This window comes from Caretta caretta, chromosome 1 (assembly GCF_965140235.1).
Source record: "Caretta caretta isolate rCarCar2 chromosome 1, rCarCar1.hap1, whole genome shotgun sequence".
NCBI classification, from domain to species: domain Eukaryota; kingdom Metazoa; phylum Chordata; order Testudines; family Cheloniidae; genus Caretta; species Caretta caretta.
In genome coordinates this window covers 218782881-218806419 of record NC_134206.1, presented here as the reverse complement: position 1 = coordinate 218806419, position 23539 = coordinate 218782881, and the positions used below count along the sequence as shown (strand labels likewise).

At 43.5% G+C, this 23539-nt stretch overlaps 2 protein-coding genes across 4 annotated transcripts in view; one reads left to right on the top strand and one right to left on the bottom strand.

Annotated features, from left to right (window-relative positions):
- The window catches only part of MFAP5 (microfibril associated protein 5), a 49504-nt gene extending 45731 nt beyond the window's left edge, over positions 1–3773 (bottom strand). The window contains exon 1 of the mRNA XM_048822655.2: positions 3743–3773. The gene's annotated coding sequence lies outside the window, so the exon portion shown is untranslated. The remainder of the gene's footprint in view (positions 1–3742) is intronic.
- Positions 3774–6030: 2257 nt separating this feature from the next.
- The window catches only part of RIMKLB (ribosomal modification protein rimK like family member B), an 80267-nt gene continuing 62758 nt past the window's right edge, over positions 6031–23539 (top strand). For all 3 annotated transcript variants that reach the window (XM_048822623.2, XM_075120507.1, XM_075120508.1), the window contains exons 1-3: positions 6031–6879; positions 7829–8346; positions 14648–14870. In XM_048822623.2, coding sequence (XP_048678580.1) covers positions 14696–14870 — 175 coding nt within the window. In that variant the 5' untranslated portion in view covers positions 6031–6879; positions 7829–8346; positions 14648–14695. The remainder of the gene's footprint in view (positions 6880–7828; positions 8347–14647; positions 14871–23539) is intronic.

The following is a 23539-nucleotide window of genomic DNA, read 5'->3' as shown; positions in this document are numbered from 1 at the left end:
TAAACATGGGGAAATAGTTTTACTTTGTGTAATGACCCATCCACTCCCAGTCTCTATTCAAGCCTAAGTTAATTGTATCCAGTTTGCAAATTAATTCCAATTCAGCAGTCTCTCCTTGGACTCCATTGCAATTAATTTGCAAACTGGATACAATTAACTTAGGCTTGAATAGAGACTGGGAGTGGATGGGTCATTACACAATGAACACACACACACACACACACACGGCCCATTGGAAAGTTGGCACCTGTAGCTCCAGCCCCGGAGTTTGTGCCTATACAAGGAGCAGCATATTAACTTCTGAAGAGCCGCATGTGGCTCCGGAGCCACAGGTTGGCCACCCCTGGTTTTGAATGAGGATGTCTGGTGACTAATAGGGTGTGTCATAGCTAAGAGGCATGGGCATGCATGGGTGGTACTGAACAGGGGCCTTTGCCTTGCCTTCTATTTCTTATTTATTTATTGCATCATCCAAACAGGCAGAAATAGTACTATGTTACGTAGGTGACCAACTGAATAGTTAACGTAAACATTTCACAAGAAAGAACTCATAGGCTGAAATGTATTGGCATAAACCTTTGGGCAAATACTTGTGAAAAACATATGCATTCACTACAATCCAAATAGATTTGAAAAGGATTAGTGAACAGAAAAACAAGCATTAATGTATTTCCAATTAACTGTTCCAACATTTCCATCAGTACCAGAATGTACAGACAGGAGTTTTCCACCACATTTCTTATCAAAATCCAACACATCCAATGATACACACACAGAAGAGTTTATATATGAAGCCTTCTGACATGCTAATAACACCCTCTAAATTTGGGACTAAGTTGTGTTTCAAGACCAAAGTGCTGTCTTGCATTTTTAGTGATCCTAGTGTCAAGAGATGTTTCATGAAAGCAACTATGAAATCTTATTTCAGATACACAGAGGTTCTGGAACAGTCCTTACATTATACATATCAGGCATTATACCACGTCTTGCTATCAACATAAGCTGAGCAAGGGAAAAAGCAAAAAGAAAGGTGACCATGATGCTCACTGTGCAGTGGGGTCCATTATTCATTAATTAGCTTTTGTCCAATTAGAGTTAATAATATTATATTGATTGCCCTAATGGTAAAGCTGACATTGTTCTCTGGTGCATTAGCACAGAGGGTAAAGGTTACCATTAAACTTTCTGTTTGAATCATCCCCATTTCTTTGACTTAGGACCAGGCCTGTAGTTGCTGAGAGAGACTTCACCTTCATCAGCCTAAAAAGCTTTGTTTTCCTCAAGAGGGAATGTACAACACCCCCATCGAGTTCATTTGCCCAACAGCACAGGAGCAACAAGGACTGAACTCTTCACGGTCTCTCCATCCACTGCCATATGAAGGGCCCTACCAAATTCAGGGTCCATTTTGGTCAGTTTCACAGTCATAGGGTTTTTAAAATTGTAAATTTCATTATTTCAGCTATTTAAATCTGAAATTTCATGGTGTTGTAATTGTAGGTAATCTGACCTAAAAAGGAGTTGTGATGGGGGAGGAAGGTTGCAAGATTATTGTAGGGGCGGTATGCTACTGCTACCCTTATTTATGCACTGCTGCTGGCGGCGCTGCGGCCTTCAGAGCTGGGCAGCTAGACAGTAGTGGCTTCTGGCTGGGAGCCCAGCGCTGAAGGTAGAGCCACAGCCAGCAGCAGCACAGAGAGGATGTCATGGGGTGGTTTTGCCACCCTTACTTCTGCGCTGCTGCCTGCAGAGCTGGGCCCTCAGTCAGCAGCCACCACTCTCCGGCCGCCCAGCTCTGAAGGCAGCAGCGCAGAAGTAAGGGTGACATGGTATGGTATTGCCACCCTTACTTCTGTGCTGCTGTTGGCAGGGTGCTGCCTTCAGAGCGGGGTACCTATCCAACAGCCGCTGCTCTCTGGCCGCCCAGCTCTGAAGGCAATGCAGAAATAAGGGTGGTGATAGTACGAACCCCCGCAACTCTCTTTTGGGTCAGGACTCCCAATTTGAGAAAACTGGTCTCCCCCATGAAATCTATATAGTATAGGGTAAAAGCACACAAAATACAGATTTCACAGTCCGTGAATTTGTTAGGGCCCTAGCCCTATCCCCATGAATCCCCATGAATTTGATAGGGCCCTAGCCATGTGCCAGGGAACAAGATTGACAGACAGGAGCCTCTGGCCTACCATCCTGACAAACAGCAGAAAGACCCTTCGACTGTCTACAGACAAGGGCTTAACTCCCAGACAGTGAAACACTCTCCTGAGGACAGGCTACCTCAGCCCAGCCCAGCATCAGAACAAGGTTGTCGGTCCAGCAGTCAAGGAATGTGTGTGATAGAGTTCAATGTACCTCAAGTCCAGCAGCCAAACAACAGGTAATAAGGACCTCCATCTTAAGGCTACATCTTCCATTCCAGAGAGACAGGCAGGTAGGTGGAAGGATGGGCACAAGTTCAGTATCAGAACACAGCTTGTGGGTGATGTCCAGCAGTAACTCCCAGAACTGGGCTCTCACCTGAGGTCAGAGGACCAGGCTGAGAGATCCCAGCAGGCTTGAGAGGGAGCTCAGCAGCTTTGTGTTCACCATACTGAGATTCTTTCCAATAGTCAGAGCTCCTTCCTCCTTTTGATACTCCTCATAAGCAAATTTTCATACATACAGACAAAATTCCACTTATTCCATGATTTCCCCACTGTGGAATTCATCCCTTGCCACAAAATTTTGTTCCAGTAGCTCAGCTTTTATTTCAAAACAAATATGGTTTTAGTCATTAGGATTGCAAAGACAACTTCAAAAATGTGAACCAAGCATGAACGGATGTAGTGACGCCTGCCTTAGGGCTTGTCTATATGGAGAAATTTACCAGTATAATTTATACTACTGCCAATACAGTAGAACTTCAGAGATACAAACACCAGAGTTACAAACTGACCAGTCAACCACACACCTCATTTGGAACCAGAAGTACACAATCAGAGAGCAGCAGAGACCAAAAAAAAAAAAAAAGGAAATACAGTACAGTACTATGTTAAACGTAAACTATTTAAAAAATGAAGGGAGAGTTTAAAATAAAGATTTAACAGGGTAAGGAAACTGTTTCTGTGCTTGTTTCATTTAAATTACGATAGTTAAAAGCAGCATTTTTCTTGTACATAGTAAAGTTTCAAAGTTGTATTAAGTCAATTTTCAGCTGTAAACTTTTGAAAGAACAGCCATAACGTTTTGTTCAGAGTTATGAACATTTCAGAGTTACAAACAACCTCCATTCGTGATGTGTTCGTAACTCTGAGGTTCTACTCTATAACCAGTATAACTAGAGTGCTATAATTATTTTTCCCTGTGTTGACACGCCCTTAAACTGCAGACAGCCTGAAATGATAGCTCTGAGACATGTGAACTCAGTGCAGAGTTCAATTCCTAAAAAGAGAAGTGCCGGAAAGCACAATTTCACTACAGAGGTGCTGGCCACCCATACTGCAAAATATAGAGGGAAATAAATAACCAATAATCATTAGTTTACTTAAAATGTATAAGAAGCATGAATGCTATTCCAGCTCCCCAAAAAAGTGCTGGGGTGACATCTGGGGCATTCTTGCATGCTTTGAACAGTAATTCAGTGCAATCATTAACTCTGTTTTCCCAAGAAGCTACAGAATTCAGCAATTTTGTCGCATAATTTGTCATTTTGTTGCAGCCAGGTGCCCAGCATTTTTGGTTTTGTTGTTGTTTGTGTCCCTACCCTGCTGGGACTTGCCTGCAGCTTTCTCTTGCTCTTCAGCTTTCCCCACAGCAGTGAATTAAATGGATTATATAGTACATCTTTCCTGTACTGCTAAATGGAGCAAGGCAGCAGGATGCCATGGAGACAGAACTGGCATCCAATTTGCAGCCATGGAATAGGGAAACTGGAAGTGTAGGCAGCCAACCTGGGCTGTCTGGAGAACAGTGCTTCAGATGAGGCCTGGGCAATTAAGGACATAGGCCACTGAAGTCAACTGAGCTCCCCTCTTCTATGGCGCACATTTGGAAGGAGGTTCTGAGCCAGACTGCTTGGACAACAGCCTGGGAACTGAGGCCTGGGGAGTGGAGCCAGGTTGCTTTGGAGAGCCCAGCAAACAAACATCTTCAAAAAAGTCACTGTTGAAAATAATCAACAATGTTTACATCAGTGAGTATTTTTAACTGTGAGCCATACATCTGGCTGGGGGAGGCAGGGTAGAAGGAGAGGGGCTAGGAATAAAGAGTATTACATGGTAGTAAAATAAATTTGCATTGCAGTAGAGTTTTGGGGTTTCTGCCAGATAATTTGGGGGTTGATGCTGCAGAAAATGGGCCCATTGTGCCACAGAGTACATGGGGTCTTTTGTATGGAATATGCATGACACACCCGTATCCAGGCGATCCCTGGGGCTGCAGGATTCACAGCTGGAATGGCTCTGGGTGTGTCATGTATGCTGATGGTAATTGGAATGGTTTTTTCATCCATGGGGACATAGACGGCATCAGTCATTCAGGTGGAAGAGCAGGGCACTTGGTTGAGATGGGTCTATCACATGCTTGAAGCAGGATGGACGTGTTACATGCATGGCAGTGTGGCTGTTTGGGTGTATCACACATTGGGGACAAGGCATTGAGATAGGTATGTCACATTTGTGAATGCTAGAGATGGCAAGTTATGTGTGTCACATCTTTGGTGGAGACAGGCAGTGATTGGGCATACCTCAGAAGGGACAGGTTGAGAGTATTACACATGCAGGCTGGTGGATTGGGAATGTCACACATGAGAGCAAAGGGCGGTAAGTTGGGCATATCAGATGTGTGGTGATGAAGGTCAGCCATCTGGATGTGTCACATGTAAGGGTGTCCAGAGGTAGATTGGTAGGAATCTTATCTCTGTGGGAATGTGGGGTCGCAGGATGGGTGTGTGTGTCATGGTTTTGATAGTGTGTTAGATGTTAGACACGAGTGGCCAGTTAAGTGTATCATATACTCATTGTGATGCTGTGCAGTGTATTGGATGTTTCAGATGTGGGGGAGCATAGGACAGCTAATGTTTTGGGCATGTCACGCATGTGAGGGAAGGAAGGGCCGCATTGGTGTATTGGATGCATCACACATGGGATAAAAGGTATAAGGGAGGAATGTTACATTTGTATGGATGGGCCTGGGACAGCATGTTGGGAGTATAGGTTGGTGCGAGTGGGAGTGCATGGGGACAACAGATGATGCGTTAGGTGTGTCATGTGATGGCAAAGGATGTCTAGTGTGTTCACGTTTGGGGATATGGGTCAGGACAGTCAGTATGTTAGGTGTGTAGTACGTGTAATGCATAGAGGGTAGACAATTAGGTGTATCACAAGTGTGGGTATGAGGGGAAGCATGAGAGGTGTGTCACACATATTGGTGGGCAAGGGGCTGGCTACTGTGTTGGGTGTGTCAGAAGAACCATTTATTGCCAACAGTATTACTGTGTCAGGCACATGGGTGAAATGGGGTGGTGTCTGTGTGTCACGTTCATGTCAGTCTGTGTGAAACATGGTGGGTAGGTGATGGCAGGCGTAGTGGGTGTGTCGCTCAGGTACGGGTAGAGGTGACTGGGTGTGTCATATGTCAGGGCAGCAGGATGGGTGTCTCACACTTGTGTTGGCCATGCAGGGTGGTGGGCTGGGAGTGCCCAACAGGGCAGTGGGATGGGTGTGTCACAGGGGGGCAAGAGGGTCACACGTGGCTTGGCTGAGTTGGGTCAGGCGTGTCCCACATGCGCAGGGCGTGCAGGGTGGCATGTCACACGCACTTAGCCTGGGGCCTCACACTCAGAACAGGCCTGTGACAGGCAAGCGGGGTGACCAGGAATAACCTGGGGCTACCTCTGGGTTGGAGGCTGGTGAGAGGGGCGGGGCCGGAGTGGGCACTGCACAGAGTGACGGTTATTCCCGCCCCGGGCTCTGTTGCCCCGGCGCGCTGTGGCGCGTGGGCTGCTTGAGGCAGCGCAGCGCGGGCTGCAGGACGGGGGCGGATGCCTCGGCGCCTCTCGCGCAACCTGAGGCAGCCGCGAGCCGCTGCGGCGCCGAGGGGGGATTCTGCCCAGTGCGCGTGCTCGCCCAGCGGCCACCCCTCTCGTATGTTAGCGTTCGCGGCCTCGCGCACTCCCGCTGGGCCGGCTCAGTCGGGCCCCAGCCAGCGCAGGAGGCGGCGGCGGCTCTGCGAGTGGAGCATCCGCAGCAGGAGCAGCGGGGGGAGGAGGGCGCAGCAGGGAACAGCCGAGTCCGGGCTGCCGCCTCTCCCCGTCAGAGGGGGCGGGAGAGAGCGGAGGGGGCCGAGGGAAGGGGCGACCGTCACCCCCTCACCCAGCGCCGCCGAGCGACTCCTGCTCTCGGGGGCGGGGGCGAGTCTCCACGGGGCCCCTTCCAGCAGCCCGGTCCCCGCGCCGCGCCCCCAGCCTGGAGGGCGGGCTGGGCCGCTGGGGACCTCGGGGGGCGGTTGTTCTTTCCAGCCTGGTTGTAGCGGGTGTGAAGGCCAGGGGCGTGTGTGGCGGGGACCTCAAGTGCGGACCAGATGGGGGACGTTTGGGCGGGTTGATTAGCTGCCCTAAGTAGCATGAATAATTTGGGGGGAGGGAGGGCTGCTGTGGATAGCTATTGCTGGGGGCATGGCCGGGAGCCTCTTTCTCGGTGGGTGGGTTAATTAGTGGCCAGTTTTCTCGGGATTATCCCTCTTTTCTCTCCATTTCCCCCCTGGTTTCCACTGGTTTAGTTGGGTCCCATATGTGTATTTTACACTGTCCCTGGCGGAGAAGGGGAGAATTTTAAATTCTCCATCCCCAACTTTCCAACCATCACACACAATCCTGCCCGGGAGGACAGAAGCAGCGGCCAGGTTTGTGTCTTTAAAAAACCACGTTTCTTCTGGCTTGAATTTGAAATCGTGCTGTGTCCTCCACCTCAGACTCATGTCCGCTGTGATAATTCTGTATCTGTGTAGTATTTATTTGTGTGCTTTAATATCTGCATTTACGCACTCGTGCTTGCAGGCGTCTGTGTATATTCACATGCATCAACGTGTAAACAGATATTAAAACCTTTTTGTACATAAAGGTATGCAAATATGGGGGTGTTTTTTGTATGCTTTTAATATGTTTGCATTGTATCACATACTTCTAACAAAACCCTTTTAACTGGGTTTCTTTTTCTCTTGTTGCCTTTTTGATTTTTAAAAGGATAATTGTGTAGTGTTAACTTCTAGGATCAGGCACTTACAATATATAGTGCCAAGGACGATGAAAGGGCTGTACAAGTATTTAATTTTATAATAATTAAATGTATTGCCTCATATAAGCAAACACTTTTTAGAAATTAATTTTATCTTTTGGTTATTTGCTTCTGTTTAGAAACCACTGGGCTTTAGGAGGTTGTGATTTCATTCACATGAGTATGCTTCTGACCTTAAACATGGTTCTGTTAATCTAATTTTTGTCTTGATTGGGTTCAAAATGTGATATTTAAAGTGTGTAGAATAAAATTTTATTCTTTTAAAGCATATAATTTTCTGCCTGTATTAAGATAGATAGATAGATTTATCTGCATTAAACACACAATTGCCCAAGTGGAACCTCATTTGTTTCCTTTTAAGACTTCTAATTTCATATATTTTATGTAAATTATTTTGTTTTACTTAAAGTCATTCCCCCCAAAATTATATCGGTCTGATTTTTGCTCAGCTTTTTCTTAGTGTCTTGCGTGTCTCATTCTCTTTTCTCCAGGTTGCAATCTCATTTCCTGTTTAGTAGGTTGGGTTTTTTATGTCTAATATGTCTTTCTTTCCATAGGTGTTGGTGATTCCAGACTCAGACAGTTAGGGGCTCAGTTCTGAGGAAGCAGAGACGCGAGGGGCTTATTGGATTGAATCTATTTTTTTGCGCAGGCTGCCACAGCTCTACATCAATATCTTCATTTCTCTTCCCCACCCTCCTCTCCCCCGAGGGGGGGAGGAGCTGGGAATCACTTTTAATATCCCCCACCCCTTCCCCAACATACCTTGGTCCCTGGGGGCACAAGCCAGGCATCACCCATTGTAGTACCAGGAGAACATAATCCTCATCGCTCCTTTCCTGGCTTTGGGGGCTCCAGCAGGACACTGCTCCCTCCCCTGGAGTGCAGATCAGAGAGGCCCTGAGAGGACTTCATTAGCACCCTCTTCTCAGGGGGCACCAAGGAAAGAAAGGTACTAGCAAGCCTTCACCTCACTGAGAGAGCCAGGACTGAAGTACCAGTTATTGGGGGCACTGAAAGAAGCACCCATCTTTGACAACCCTTCATCTCCTACCCCCTACTCACCAAACCTCTGGTAAGTCATACCACATTCATTCATTCAATGCTTTTTTCCCCTCCCCCACTGCTACAAGAGAGGCATGCACAGAGATTGAGAGCAGGGTGGGGGAAGGGATCTGAGAGAAGTGGCTATGTACATGGATTGGGAAAGGGGGGTTTATATCACACACCCACTCTGCAGGGTGGTGGTGGTGGTAAGGACAGAGGCATGCTGGTCTCAAAAAGCAATGGGGAATTTATACATTATGCGCATACTAAAGAGGAGTGTAATAGCTGCGACAGCTATGAGAGAAAGGAGATGTTTACAGGTCAAGTGGTGGGGGGCGTTAATGTTGACCAATATCAGCTTTGTAAGGCAGGGAGGCAAGGGAATAGATTCCTCATTGGCCTTCAGAAACTGGGGTGTATGGGTGAAGAATGTTATCATCTACTTACAAGCCTGGAGAGATGAGGAAAGAAAGGGGGCGGGGATGTGTGTGTCTTGAGGGCGATTGTGGAGAAGGGCTGCTGGTATCTAAGATTACTCAGTTGAAGGGAAGAGATTGAACAGATAAAAGTAGTATGGGATTCAGTCAGAGGATCCAGTTGAGTATTTGCCTATCTGCAGGAGAGGGCATACTGGGAAGGAATTGGGGGAGGGGGGTGAAGAAGGAAGATGATTTTATTTTGTGCCCTTCTGCAGTCTGTTTATCAGTATGCTTAATATATTCCTTCCTCCATTGACTGCAGTGATCTCTACAAAAATCCAAGGGGGGTGAGGAAGAGGGGTGTGTGAGTACAGTGCATATGCTTTCAAAGAGGTGTGCTTTGGATTCACCTGCCTGCAGTGATTTTAAATTGTATAATGTATATACGGGGAAGGTAGATGACATGCAGGAGTGATGGACAGATTGCACTGCTACTATTCAGGATACCATGGCCTGTTCGTTCTTTTTCTTTTCTTTTCTTTTCTTCTGATTCCATTGTTTTTGTAGTCTTTTCTAAAGCCCTTGAAGCAGTCATGTTTGTACACGATCTTATAAAAACTGCAACTAATTCTTATTTCTGTAATAAAGGGACCCTACTACTTGTGGTTGTCCCTGGGCATCCCTGTTTAGCTGTAGTGACAAGAGAGAGGGTAGCATTTGTTTTGTTTTTTATTTTAAAGTAATATAATAAATGGTCAAAAGCTTTCTTTTTAATAAGTCCTTATCTGTGAATATCTTTCCTATTGGAAAGTCTTGATGCATAACTATTTGTAAGTTTTTTCTTAGGTGCTGATTGCCTTGGTAACTGTGCACAGAAGGTAGAATTAGCTGAGTTTTGTACTTCAATTTAAAATTGTTTTTGATAGTGTTCTTCTTTCAGCATGACATAAAGAGCAGTTCTGGTTCCATAATGTGGTCAATTACGACTTCGCTCCCCTTGCACAATAACTGTGAAATTCAGCCAGAGTCTTTCCTAGCAATGTATGATAGGGTGGGACAGTTAGCAAAATACCATCCATCTCATCTGTGACATTGCAATAATAATTCTGATGAACCATGGGCTAGCCATCTTCCTTACCTCTATTTATGACAATCTCTCAAAGGTCCTTTGCTAGTCTTGTAGCTATTGATCCCGCTGACTTAAGGTGTGGCCTCCAAAATAGGGTTGCAGAAATTGCTATCGTGAAAGAGGCACTTGTTCTGTTTAAAGTGTAGTCCAGCATCAGCTAATTCATGATGATTTTGTGGAAAATAAAATACCCTTCCTCTCCCAATAACGTGCCAAAGAGAGCATAGGTGCTTTTGTTACAAATCATAAACAAGAGCATGCAATGCTGTACATAGTAAAGGGTGGTGGGTGGGGATTTTTTTTCCTGATCACCACCTCCTCCTTGGGATGATCAAATTTTTTCCTCCGTTATTGATTACCATGATAGCCCTCAAATCCGAGCTGGCAGGGATCAAACAGACCTGGAGATCTATTATTCTGCTCCCCAGTTATTATATCTGGAATTGCTTTGGATACATTGTGATGTAACTGAGACCAGGATCTAATCCAAAGACTAGAAACGAGTTAATGTGAGAGATCTTCTCCGATATCTTGTGCCCCAGAGCATTCTGTAGACAGTAGGACTCTACCACAACCACAGATCACAAGCCAGACAATTGAGGCTAAATGACATGGAGTCCTAATGTTGTGAAACATCTGGAATTTCATTCAGCATTCCTGCAGGGAAGAAATTGTGTGTGTGTGGTTTTGTTTTTGTTTTTTTTTTGTGTTTTTTGTTTTTTAAATGCAGCAGCTCTTGTAACTGTGGCACTTTGAGGAAAAGGGCTATGGAACAATTTTACTTCTACACTAGATGATTGATTCTAATTCAGCCGTTTGTCAGTAATACCTAAAGGAGTTACTATCTTGACAGTTATTCAGTTTGCACAATATAAAATGAATTGTTGGATTCTCATCTTCTAAAGGAAAACTCTTCACATCAAAAACAAAAAATACAATACCACAATTGTCCCTTTTGTTGGCTGTCACTAGTCTGGAGACCAGGAATGAGTGGTCCATGGAGATTGAACTCCCCTCTCGCTCCTGGAAGTAGTTCCTTATGTGCAGGGCAAGGGTGTGTTGGTGGGGATAGGAAGCTTTTGCTGTACCAGTTCTGAGTGTAAACAGAGGACTTCTGGTTTCTAGGACTCTAAAGACAGCCAGTCTGATCTCCCTTCATGCTTAGTGAATAAAACCTTATATGATTTGAGGCAATGTAGGTGTGTTCCACTAGACTGTTGCAGGGAACAAGATGACAACCAGGGTATGTTTACACAGCAATTAAACGCCTGCGACATAGCCTCAGGTCTTTTATTCCCATGTAGAGATGTACCCTGAGGAAGACTGCAAACGAAGGGAAAAGGAGCTGGTGTGGAGATGCTAGAGTGAAACCTAGCATCAGCAGTATTAGAGCTAAAAGTTGAGATAGCACTTTGATTCCATCCATAATCAAATCAGTGGAGGTTTTGTGACTGATTTAATCTCTGAAGCAGATGCAATCTGTGATTGCAGGGATAGTCTAACTGACATTCAGTTAACTGTTGTCCTTGATGGGTTTTTTGTTGTCACTTTTGATCAGGTAAGTGGGTTGAGCACCTGCTGAGAGATTGTTCCCAGTTTGGCCATTGTGGCTTTCAGTGCAAAGGCTTTTCAGCCACTTCTAATCTCTGAAGATACTTAAATATTTCCTGTTTTTCCTTCTCCCTCACGCATGCATATTTTGGATTTGGTACTCCCATAGACACTGCGGAAAATGTTTAACACACACCCAGCATTGTCTCAGGCTGTGTGTTTGTTAGATCCAGGTGGGTGGGGTTAGTTTCCGGGGAGGTGTTCTTGAAAGCATATCATACTTAAAAGCTGATGCTGCGTGCAGCTGTCTGAGGCTTGGTCTACACTAGTAACTTATGTCAGTCTTATTGCATTCCTCAGAGGAGTGGACTTTTCAGTTATATGCAGTTATAGTGACCTAGTTCCTGGTGTGGACAATGCTATATTGATGAGAAGGCTTCTCCCCTCGACATAGTTGCTGCCTCTCTGTGAGGTGGATTTCCTACACTGATGGGAGAAGCCTTCCCATTGGTGTAGGTAGCTTCTTCACTGAATCACTAAAGCAGTGAAGCTGCATTGGTGCAGCACAGCTGCATCGGAGATGCTGCAGCCTTTTAAGTGTAGACAAGCTCTGAGAGGCACATTTTCCTCAGAATATTCTTGAGAATGTGGGCAGGACCCTTGAGATGCTGGCGTTACCAAAACAAATTGTAATATTTTCAGTGTGTCCCTAATAAGTAATTTTGACTGACTGAAGAGTTCTAATGAGAGCTTGAAGCTGAATTGTCCAGACTTTGATCAGAAATACTAAAGTAATGGGGATAAGATGTCTTTACACCCCAGCACGGCCTACTTAGGATGTGAAAGAGGTGGTGATCGTGTGGTATAGGGCTAGCAGAGCAGAGGACTGGGAGCTAGGATTTGTAAGTTTTTTGTTTTTTTTCCCTATCTCCGCTGGCGAATTGCTTTCTGGCTGAAATATTCAGGAAGGAGATGGCTGAGTGCAGCTTTCAAGGATGGAAGTGGTGTTATGTTGGGAAGAAGAGATTTGAGAAAGGGGAAGTGCAGGGAAGAGATTCCTCTTGGCAGAAGAACTGAGGGGCACATTAGTGGTAAGGAGGAGTAGAAAACAAGTACAGGTGAGAGTACTTGACACTGGTTTTGATATTGGGGCCAGAGAATGAGACCTAGGGCTTGTTTATGTAGGGAAAAAGAGTGAAGTAGCTGGTGCATGTTAGATACTCTGTACTAACTTACTACACGGACACACTCACTGCACGGAGTGCCTTTGTGCATGTTAGCTTAATGCACCTTGGAAGTGTACTAAGCTAAACTGCCTGAGAGCACTGTTAGTGTGCAGTAAGTGTATCTACATCAGGAATTAGTGTGGGAGTAACAAGTGCACTTTAAATTCACACCCTAGCTTAGTGTGCACTCACTTCCCTGTGTAGACAAGTCCCTTGAAACACATGCTGCAGATCTGTAATGGCTTCTGATTGACGTGGTCTTAAAAATCAAAACATCTGTCTGTTTTCTTTACACACTTAATGCTCTATGGCTGGATTTAAAATGAGGTGGGTCTGCCTTTCTAATGGGCATAGCATGCTTTTGAGGGGAGAGACAGTAAGTGGTCTGTTTCTGTCTATTGATAGTAAGATGTTTGTAGGGAGTAGAAAGGAGGATAAATTGACTAGAAACCTCCTGAACTTGGCTTTTCCTTTGTTCTTATGTTCTGCTGTTTCTGAACTATATATCCTCTTCCAGTGCTTATTTAAGTATGTTGCCAGCAGAGCTTCAGTAACCTGCTAGCCATAGAAGGAAACTTTAACCTACTTCCCAGAGGCTAATATGAAAGATTAAGTAGGGCAGGGCTGGGGAATTGTCAGCCAGTGAGGCCCAGGCAGAAGCCCAGACTTCCCCTGCCACCTTTTGGTGCTTGGAAGGAGAAATTATTGTGACTGGGGTGCTGTGGACACTGCTTTGGGACTTTTGTATTGTAACTTCTGTCTACTGGGGGTATAAAACTTGAATCCTGCCCTCTCCACTCCACACACCTTTTCACAGCTGGAAGGAGAAGATGCTCCCTCTCACACTTCTTCTGCAAGACCTTCTTGTCTGCCACAGGGGGCAGGTCTGCTCCCTTACTTGCCCTCCCCCAGCAGTTGGTTTTGTCCTTCCTCCTGCATGAAGAGCTCTGGTCCTTGGCCCTTCTGCTGCTCCTAGGTTTCCAAAGCAATAACAGTATTGTGATGTTGATATGGTTCTTGACAGTTTCCTTGCTGTCCACTGGGTTCCAAATAGCAGGTGAAAATGGCCAGTTTTAATTTCATCCTGCTGCTCCTTGGGAAAGCCTTGAGTAGCAGCTTTGCCTGTCTATACTTTGAGTGTCTACCAGTTACTGGCCACTGATGGCTGTTTCCAGGGAAAATCTCAGCATAGGCAAGTCCTTCAGTAGATAGTACCTGTTTCAGGTCGTATTCAGAAGAGTTTTCTTTTCTTTTCCTTTTGTTCGCAACCAGGAGAACAGGAAATTTCATATTTAAACAAATGAAAGTCTTAAGTTTTCTTGAATTCTTTTGCTTACCTCATGCTTCCTCAAATTCATCAAGGAAGGTTTCTTACACACCAATGGAGTGGATTTTTCAGTCTGCATATCAGTCTGCCTTGATTGCTTTACGGTTTTTAATGATGTTAGCAGATGGTAAAACGTCACTAGAGACTGATGTCTTCTATATAGCCAAAGTATGGGGAGCAACAACAATGCAAATCCATATGGGCTCACTGGTCACCTGGTGGGATCATCTCTACCAACAGTGTTCAAATTCAGTACTTTGCAGCACTTGTGGGAGTGTGTTGGAATCCACTGATATTTTCTGTGTGTGAGGAAGGATGGCCTTGTGACTAAGGAACAGAACTGGGACTCAGACCTGAGTCCTGATTCTGCCATAGGCTCAGTGTATTGTCTTAGGCACGTTACTGCATCTCTGTATGCTTCAGTTTTTCCATCAATAAATTGGGATAATACTGAATATCCGCATAAGGGAAATGTGAAGCTTAATGAATATTTATAAGACATTGATTGCTTCCTTGAGATCCTCGGATAGGAAATGCTATATAGATACATTTTTTTTCTCCCCTCTAAACCAAGGACAGAGCTGTGTGTACAGGGAAGGAGGTCTGAGGGATGGTGGGAAGCATGTGGACAGAAACCTTTGTTGGTTGTCTGATTTCTTATCTTCTCCCTTACTTAGAGTTCCATTAAAAGGAGATCCCGGAGGTTGCAAGACTAGTAAAACAAGATGTGCAGCTCAGTTGCTCCCAGGCTGTGGTTCTTAACAGATCGTCGTATCAGGGAAGACTACCCACAACAGGAGATCCTGAGGGCGCTCAAGGCCAAGTGCTGTGAAGAGGAACTAGACTTTCGGGCCTTGGTGATGGATGAAGTGGTACTGACCATTGAGCATGGAAACTTGGGTGAGGATGAAGTGAAGGTTGGAGTGTGGGCTGGGGAGGGGATCTGACAAGGAGATTGTAATACAGGGGTGGCTAAACTTCGTGACAATGAAGTGCACATATGCCAGGATCAGTACACCTAATCTAAATTAATATTTCATATAAATGCATTGCTCTTGTGTACTTGATCATCAAATAGAAATTGTTGGCTTGCAGTTGGATAAGCTTTGTTCTCCCTCTGCAGAATGAGGGGAGCAAGTCTGTTTTAGAGCCATGGGGTCGTGTTTTGGCAACCCAGCCTTACTGTATGAGGGGGTTCTCTCCAACAGACAATAGTGAATTAATACAAGGTTAACTACCTCCAGGATTGCTGAGTTAAAGAGAATTGACTTCATTTAATTTTGTGTGCATTTGTAAGTTGATTACTTATGTTTAGGGGAAGCTGTGAGGGTAACCCATCAATATCTCTCTGCAGGTTGGGTTCTGAACTCAGCCCAGATAGTCAAGCAAGCAAACAAACTGAAAGGAAATTTCAGAGAAGAGTAATATGAGTGGTCATGGGGTTGGACGGATTGATTAATATTGCGATTAAAATAGTTGAATATCTGTAGCTTAGTTAAAAGATGACTGAGTTATGTCCTCTTCAAATATGATGAGTGTAAACACCAAAATGAAAAGGTATCTGGAAGAAGAAGTGAGCGGTCAGGAAGTAAAATTTCAACAATGCACAGTTATTTAGGTTAGTCAAGACTGAAGACAGGACTTAAAAAAACAAAAACAAAATGAAATTCAGTGTTGACAAATGTGAAGTACTGCACATCAAAATAATTTGAACTACTACTACATCTTAGTGGGTTCTGAATTATCTGTAATGGTTTGGGAAAAGGTGCTTGGTGGTGCTGTGAACAATCAGTGAATATCTCTTCAATAGTGATCAAAAGGAAAACAAGATGTTAGGATGTATAAGGAATGGGATGTAAAATAATATTGAAAATACAATGCCACTATTACAAGGGGAGCAATAGTGACACTTACGTAAAGTTGTCTAGCAGTTCCCATTATCAAAATCTTTCCAACCTTTAAGATTTCTAATGCTCTGAGATTTGTATGAGGAATGTGACATTTGTCAAGGAGATGGTCCTGTGGTCAAATAGGTGTTTTGTGTTTTCCCCATGAAGTTTGTTCAGATTTGGCAGTTTAAAGTAGTTGATGTACTCTACAGCATTTATGAGAGTCTTACTGCTAAATTTTCAGAAGATTCTGTCTGCACCAAGCATGCTTCTCTACTGTCCCTGTGCTGGGCTAAGGCAACTGCACAGAACCATAGGCACAGCTGCTGGGAAGGATGGACAGAGAGGAAAACATGTTCTGTCCCCCGGCGTTTTAACATTTTTACTTTATTTTTTCTCTTTGGTGATGCAAAATACCATAAGTAACATTTATATTTGTTTAAAGGAGTGATATAAAATGTGCTGGAAGGGTGGGAAGAGAAATTTGCTTAGGGCTAGCCTTCCTCTCTCCTCATTTTTGTCTTTTCTTGAACCACATTCTCCCTCCTAGTCATCTCTTCCCCCTGCCTTGCAGGTTTTTTCCCCCCTGTGGTTGCACCTATGTACAGTACCAAATCTCCAGATGGGACATAGGCAAAATGAATCTGTCATCTTCCACTGTTGCTTCCGCCACTGTCTACCCATCCCCATCAAAATACCCTTTTGGCTTAGGGGAAGGAGTGCTGGAATAGATCCAGTAGAAATGTGTTCTGTACTCATCTCTTATACCAACTTGTGTACAGGGTTGTGAAGGGCACAGAACTATTATTGAACAAGGCATCATACTCCACTGAGAAGCTACAGAAGGGGGAATGGAAGGCATCATACTCCACTGAGGCATCATACTCCACTGAGAAGCTGGCAGCTGGGAATGGAATCCACATATTTAATATGGCAAACCCAAGCTCATTCATTTTATCTCACTGCCTCTCAGAAAGAATCTGCTAGTGCTGTGTGCTTGGCTACACTATCTGTAAAATGGGACAACTCTATATCCTAGTAAAGAGGAGAGGAGAGAAGTTGATAAAGTGTACAGGTAGGAGCTGAAGAGAAACAGACAAATGAAAGAGTCCTACTCAATTAAATCACATGAAAGCAGACAACGAAATATAGACAAATTTTTAAGTGCTTGTATACAACTGCCAGAAGTCCAAATACTAGGATAGGTGAACTTGAGTGCCTGGTGTTAAATGAGGATATTGATATGATAAGCATCACAGAAACTTGGTGGAATGATGATAATCAATGGGACATGGTAATACCAGGGTATAAAATGTATAGGAATGACAGAATAGGTTGTGCAGGTGGGGGAGTAGGACTATATATGAAAGAAAGCCTAGTCAAATATAATAAAAATCTTAAATGAACCAAATTATACCACAGAATCTCTATGGATAGAAATTCTATGCTTTAATAATAAAGAGTATAGCATTAGGCATATACTACTGCCCAAGATGGTGATGGTAATTGTGAGATGCTCAGGGAGACTAGAGAGGTTACAAAAATAGAAAACTCAATAATGGGGATTTCAACTGTCATCGTATTGACTGGGTACATGTCACCTCACAATGCATGTAGAGATAAAACTTCTGGACATCGTTAATGACTGATTCTTGAAGCAGCTAGTCCTGGAACCCATGAGGGGGAAGCAATTCTTGATTTAGTCCTGAGTGGCTGAACTGCTCAGTAATTGCTACCATAATGTAATTAAATTTAACATACTTGTGGGGGAGAAAATACCAGAGAAGGCCACCAAAGTAGCATTTAACTTCAAATAGGGGAACTACACAAAAATGAGGAAGGTAGTTAAATGGAAATTAAAAGGAACAGTCACAAGAATGAAATGCCTGCAAGTTGCAGGGAAACTTTTTAAAAACAACATAATAGAGGATCAAATTAAATGTATGCCCCAAAATAATAACTAAAAAAGCAAAGAGGGTCAAAATAAGGCCACCATGACTAAACAACAGAGTAAAAGAGTCAGGGCAAAAAGGCGTTCTTTAAAAATTGGAAGTAAAAACCTACTGAGGAAAATAGAAATGAGCATAAACTCTGGCAAATCAAGTGTAAAAATATAATTAGGCAAGCCAACCAAGAATCTGAAGAGACCAAAAGACACTTTTTTTTTTTAAAGTATGTCAGAAGCAGGAAGCCTGCCAAACAATCAGTGGGACCACTGAATGATAGAGGTGCTAAAGGAGCACTCAAGGAAGACAAGACAGTTGCAGAGAAGCTAAATGAATTCTTTGCATTGGTCTTCACTGCAGAGGATGTGAGGGAGATTCCTACACTGGAGCCATACAATTTTGGTGACAGATCTGAGGAACTGTCCTAGATTGAGGTGTCAATAGAGGAGGTTTTGGAACAAATTAATAAATAAAACAGTAATAGGTCACCAGGGCTAGATGGTACTCACTCAAGAGTTCTGAATGAACTGAAACACAAAATTGTAGAACTACTAACTGTGGTATGTAACCTATCACTTAAATCAGCCTCTGTACCAGATGACTGGAGGATAGCTAATGTAATGACAGTTTTTTAAAAAGGGTTCAGTGGTGATCCTAGCAATTACAGGCTGGAAAGCCTAACTTCAGTACCAGATAAATTGCTTGGAACTGTAGTAAAGAACAGAATTATTAGACACACAGCTGAACTTGATACGTTGGGGAAGAGCCAACACGGCTTTTGTAAATCGAAATCATGCCTTGCCAGTCTATTAGAATACTTTGAGGGTGTCCAGCAAACATGGGCAAATGTGATTCAGTCGCATTAGGGTACTTGGATTTTCAGAATGTCTTTGATAGGGTCCCTACTGAAGGCTCTTAATCAAAGTGAGCAGTCATGATATAAGAGGGAAGGTCCGTTCATGGATCAGTAACTGGTTAAAAGATAGAATACAAAGGGTAGGAATAAATGGTCAGATTTTAGAATGGAGAGAGGTAAATAGCGGGGTCCCCCAAGGATCTGTACTGGGCCCAGTGCTGTTCAACATATTCATAAATGATCTGGAAAAAGGGGTAAACAATGAGGTGGCAAAATTTGCAGATGATTCAAAATTACTGAAGATAGTGAAATCTAAAGCAGGCTGTGAGAGTTCAAAAGGGATTTCACAAGACTGGGTGACAAAATGACAGATGAAATTCAATGTTGATAAATACAGAATAATGCACATTGGAAAACATAATCCTAACTATACATATGAAATGATAGGGTCTAAATTATCTGTTACCACTCAGGAAAGAGATCTAGGAGTTGTGGATAGTTCTCTGAAAACATCCAATCAGTGTGCAGTGGCAGTGAAACTAACAGTGTTAGGAACCATTTGGAAAGGGATAGATAATAAGATCGTAAATAGCATAATGCCACTATATGAACCATAGTACGGCCGTACCTTGAACATTGTGTGCAGTTCTGTATTCCCTGCCACTCTGTACTTTTTCCAATGGTAATATCTTTTTTGGAAGGCAACAGAAATGATTAGGGATATGGAACAGCTTCTGTACAAGGAGAGATTAAAAAGACTAGGACTGTCCAGCTTGGAAAAGTGATGACTAAGGGGGAATGTGATAGAAATCTATAAAATCATTAATGGCATGGAGAAAGGGAATAAGGAAGCGTTATTTACCCCTTTGTATAACACAGGAAGCAGGAGTTGTCCAATGAAATTAATAGGCATCAGGTTTAGAACTAAACAAAAGGAAGTGTTTCTTCACACAACACACAGTCAGTCTGTGGATCTCATTGCCAGGGGTTGTTGGGAAGGTCAAAAGTATAACTAGGTTCAAAAAAGAATGAGAAAAGTTAATGGATAGGTTCTTCAATGGCTATTAGCCAAGATGGTCCGGGACGCAACCCCATGCTCTGGATGTACATAGGCCTCTGACTGTTAGAAGCTGGGCCTGGATGACTCAATAATTGCCCGGTTCTGTTAATTGCCTCTGAAGCATCTAGCATCAGCCACTGTCAGAAGAAAAGATACTGGGCTAGATGGACCAAGTATAGCCATTCTTATATTTTAACTCCCTGCAGATATAATCCACTCTTTCTTCTCAAGTGACTGATCCACAGAGGATAATGACCTATTGCTGCTGCCAGCTCATATTATTTTAGCACAAATCATAGATCAAATCACAAATCATCTACTGCAGGTCTGGAGGTGTAGGGTTCAAATGCTGCTAACACATGCTGTGGGGAAGCTGGTGGTTACGATTGTGTATAATGGAGTTTGTGTTTGCCTTTTTTCTTTGTTTAAAAACTTAGGACATTACATTTAAAAAAACCCCCAAAACTTTAAGTTTGAAAAGTCAAGAACCCGCAAGTTAGGAAATGCTAGAATTAAGGTTGTAACTTTAAAAAAAAAAAAAAAAATCTTTCAGCATGTTGTTTTGTATAATCAATGGCACATTTTCACTCTGCTTGTGTGCAGTTGTAGTCATCCTGTTTCAAAAATCTGGCAGAAACAGCAGAGGTTCAGAGAGAAAAATGATCAGCAACAAGAAAAAACTTGCTTATGATAAGATTAAAAAGACTAGGACTGTTTACCTTAGAAAAGAGATGAATAACAGAGGATATAAAAAGTTGTCATACAAAATAATGAATGGTACAGAGGAAGTAGATTGGGCCCTTCTGTTCACTGTTTCTCACAAAATAAGAGCAATGGAGCACTAAGTGAGATTGAAAGGCAGCAAGTTGAAACTGATGAAAGGAAATACATTATCCATTTATGCAGTGCACTGTTAACAGTGGAACTCGTTGCCATAAAATACCACTCGGGTCAAAAAGTTAGCAGGATTCAAAACAGGATTGTATATTTATAGGGAAACGGCGAACATCCAGAATTACAGTAATAATTTTTTTTTTTTTAAAGTTTGGAAGGGATAGAAACCTTTCATGAGTTGGGGCATAAACCAGACCTTAAAGCAGTGGTTCTCAAAGTTTCATACTGGCGACCCCTTTCATGTAGCAAGCCTCTGAGTGCGACCCCCCCCCCAATAAATTAAAAACACTTTCTTTAATATATTTAACACCATTATAAATGCTGGAGGCAAAGCACAGTTTGGGGTGGAGGCTGACAGCTCGCTACCCCCCATGTAATAACCTCATGACCCCCTGAGGGGTCCCGACCCCCAGTTTGAGAACCCCTGCCTTAAAGGAAGTGGAGGGTGATTTTCCCTATGGGCAGGATATTCCATAACTGCCAACTTCAGGGTTCTTGTACCCTACATGGAAGCATCTGCTGCTGGCCACTGTTGGAGATAGGGTACTGCATTATTAAAGTAGATGGACTACTGAGCTGATCTGGTATGGCAATTGCTGCGTTCTTCTGAACGTGACTAGAATGAAATTGAGCAAAACTGTGTGACTTTAGTCTGGCTATTAGAAAACATTTGCTAACAGTAAGAGTTCTGTTAAACTATGGAATAGTCTTCCCAAGGGTAATGTTCCCAAGGGAACATTCCTCATGCCCAGTTTGTCCCTCTTTCTTTTGGTTGGGACATTTAAAACTAGACTAAACAAAGCTCTGGAGAATAGACTATAGGGAACAATTTTGCTCTGAGTGGAAGAGGGAGATGGACAAAGATATATAACCCAACGGTTATCTGTATAGAATTGAGTAGGTTTTTGTCCCTTGCCTGTGTATAGGTCTTACATGTGTTGTTTGTTTGTTTGTTTTTTTAAAGAAGCTGGCTATCAGAGAAATGGAGCATAGGACCTAGATGCTGGTGAGAGCATCACTAAGGAACTCTGAACCCCCTTTCCACCAAAATTGTTCACCTGAACATCCGTCTTTGAAAACTTTGCTCTGTAATTATTAGCAGTTTGAGAGTAGTAGCTCCTCCTTGCCTCTGATATTGGAGAAGAGAGGTTGTGAGGTAAAACAGAGAGGCTCTTTCATGAGCTTTTTAGCAGTTAGAGCTGTTGGATTGAATGGAGGTGGTGTGTTCTAAAAACTCTTTGGTCATAAAACTAAGACTTCAGTCTTTAGAGCAACTTCTGGGCTCCCCCACAACTGGGGATGCAAAAATGAATGAGAACCTGGATTAGGGATTACAGGAAGGGAGAGTAGTGGTATGTGCATAAGTGAAAAGACCTGCGCTGTGGTTAGCTGGCCTGTTCGTTGACAGATGGATGATGTCTGGGACCTGGCTAGGGGGTTTTATTTCTATATTTTGAAAAGGAGATATTAATAAAACCGAGATGTTGGGTTGCGGAGAATGGCTTGCCCCTACAGTCAATAGAAGATGCTGATCCAAGCATCTGAGGTTGCTCAGGCAGCTGCGACCAGGAACGATGCAGTCTAGTGCAAGTCCATCCTAACCTACCTCTCCACCACATCCTGGGACCTGATTCATTTCCCCTCATGCAGCCTGTCCCTTGTTACTGATTCAGCCATTGAGTTGGAAACAAGTTGTTGAGGTCCTGTCTCGCCAAGTTCCTGTGTTGGCAGATGAAGATGCTAAAGGGAATAATGAGACCAGGACATGTGGGCATATCTGGAGGTTGAGAGACCTGGAAGGAACAATGAGGATTAGAGAATGACTATCATCCTTTACAGTACAACATAAGGGATGGACCCGGATCATCTCTGGTGGAAAGATGTTTTCTTGTGTTTTAAAAACAGTCCCCCTTTACTGAAGCTCTCTAAGAGCTGCCATTAAATCTACCAAGAGGTGTTTTCATCTGTCTCTTTTTCAGTCAGCTCTATATCCAGATGCTTTGCTGCTGCTCCCTTCAGCATCTTTCTGGTTTTAGTCATACAGCTCTGTTTGAGAGCCCTCCCTACAATATGCAGCAAATGGCTCTGGGAATGATGGAACAGAGGCCAGCAGCCTTGGCCAGCCTCGCCCAGCACTGCAGAATTGGCATGTCTCCTGCTGCTGGCAGCAGCCATCACAAAATCACATCTCCTTGATGATGTGTAGATGATGTAACTCCACACTAGAGGCTGGAGAGGAAACTGCCCTGAGCACAAAATACCTAACGGTGACTAGAAATTAGGTGAATTTAGTGCTCATGAAAGGTGCTGAGATAGGTGCCTATTAGAGCTACTGTGGTCTTTATTCCATGAGCAAGAACAGCAAAGGTGCAAGATTCCTCTGTTCTTGCCCTCCTCCCAGTGTGCCTCTGAGTAATCAGGGTCATCTCTAGGAGGAAAAGCAAGGTTAATCTGTGGTTTATTCAATCCTTGGTTTCTCTGCTGACATTACCAGCATTTAAAAATTCAATTTAAAAATTGCTTTTTCCTTTGCTTACCTGATGAAACCTGGTATTTGCTTTCCCAGCAACTATATCTCAAAATTGGATAATTAGTAAAGCAGTGCATTGGAGAGCAGGTTCCTTTGCTACTTATTACATCAGCAGTTGTGCAAGACACTTGTAACTACTGACTTGGGTCTTGACAAATAAAAAAGCCATTTCAGTTTTCCTTTTAGTAGTAACCAAGTTCTATCCCATTAACTTTGTGTGTCTTACTTCCTCTAATCTGAATTTCCAAGGACTTGCCAAATTGATTCAGGTTAAACCCTAAAGGTGGGGGTCACTACTTGGCAACTATGGACCACAAGTAGTGGGGTTTGTAATAGTAGCTGCTGAGTATAGCCATGACATTATGCAACAGCAGCAAACTTTAGGTCTTTCTCT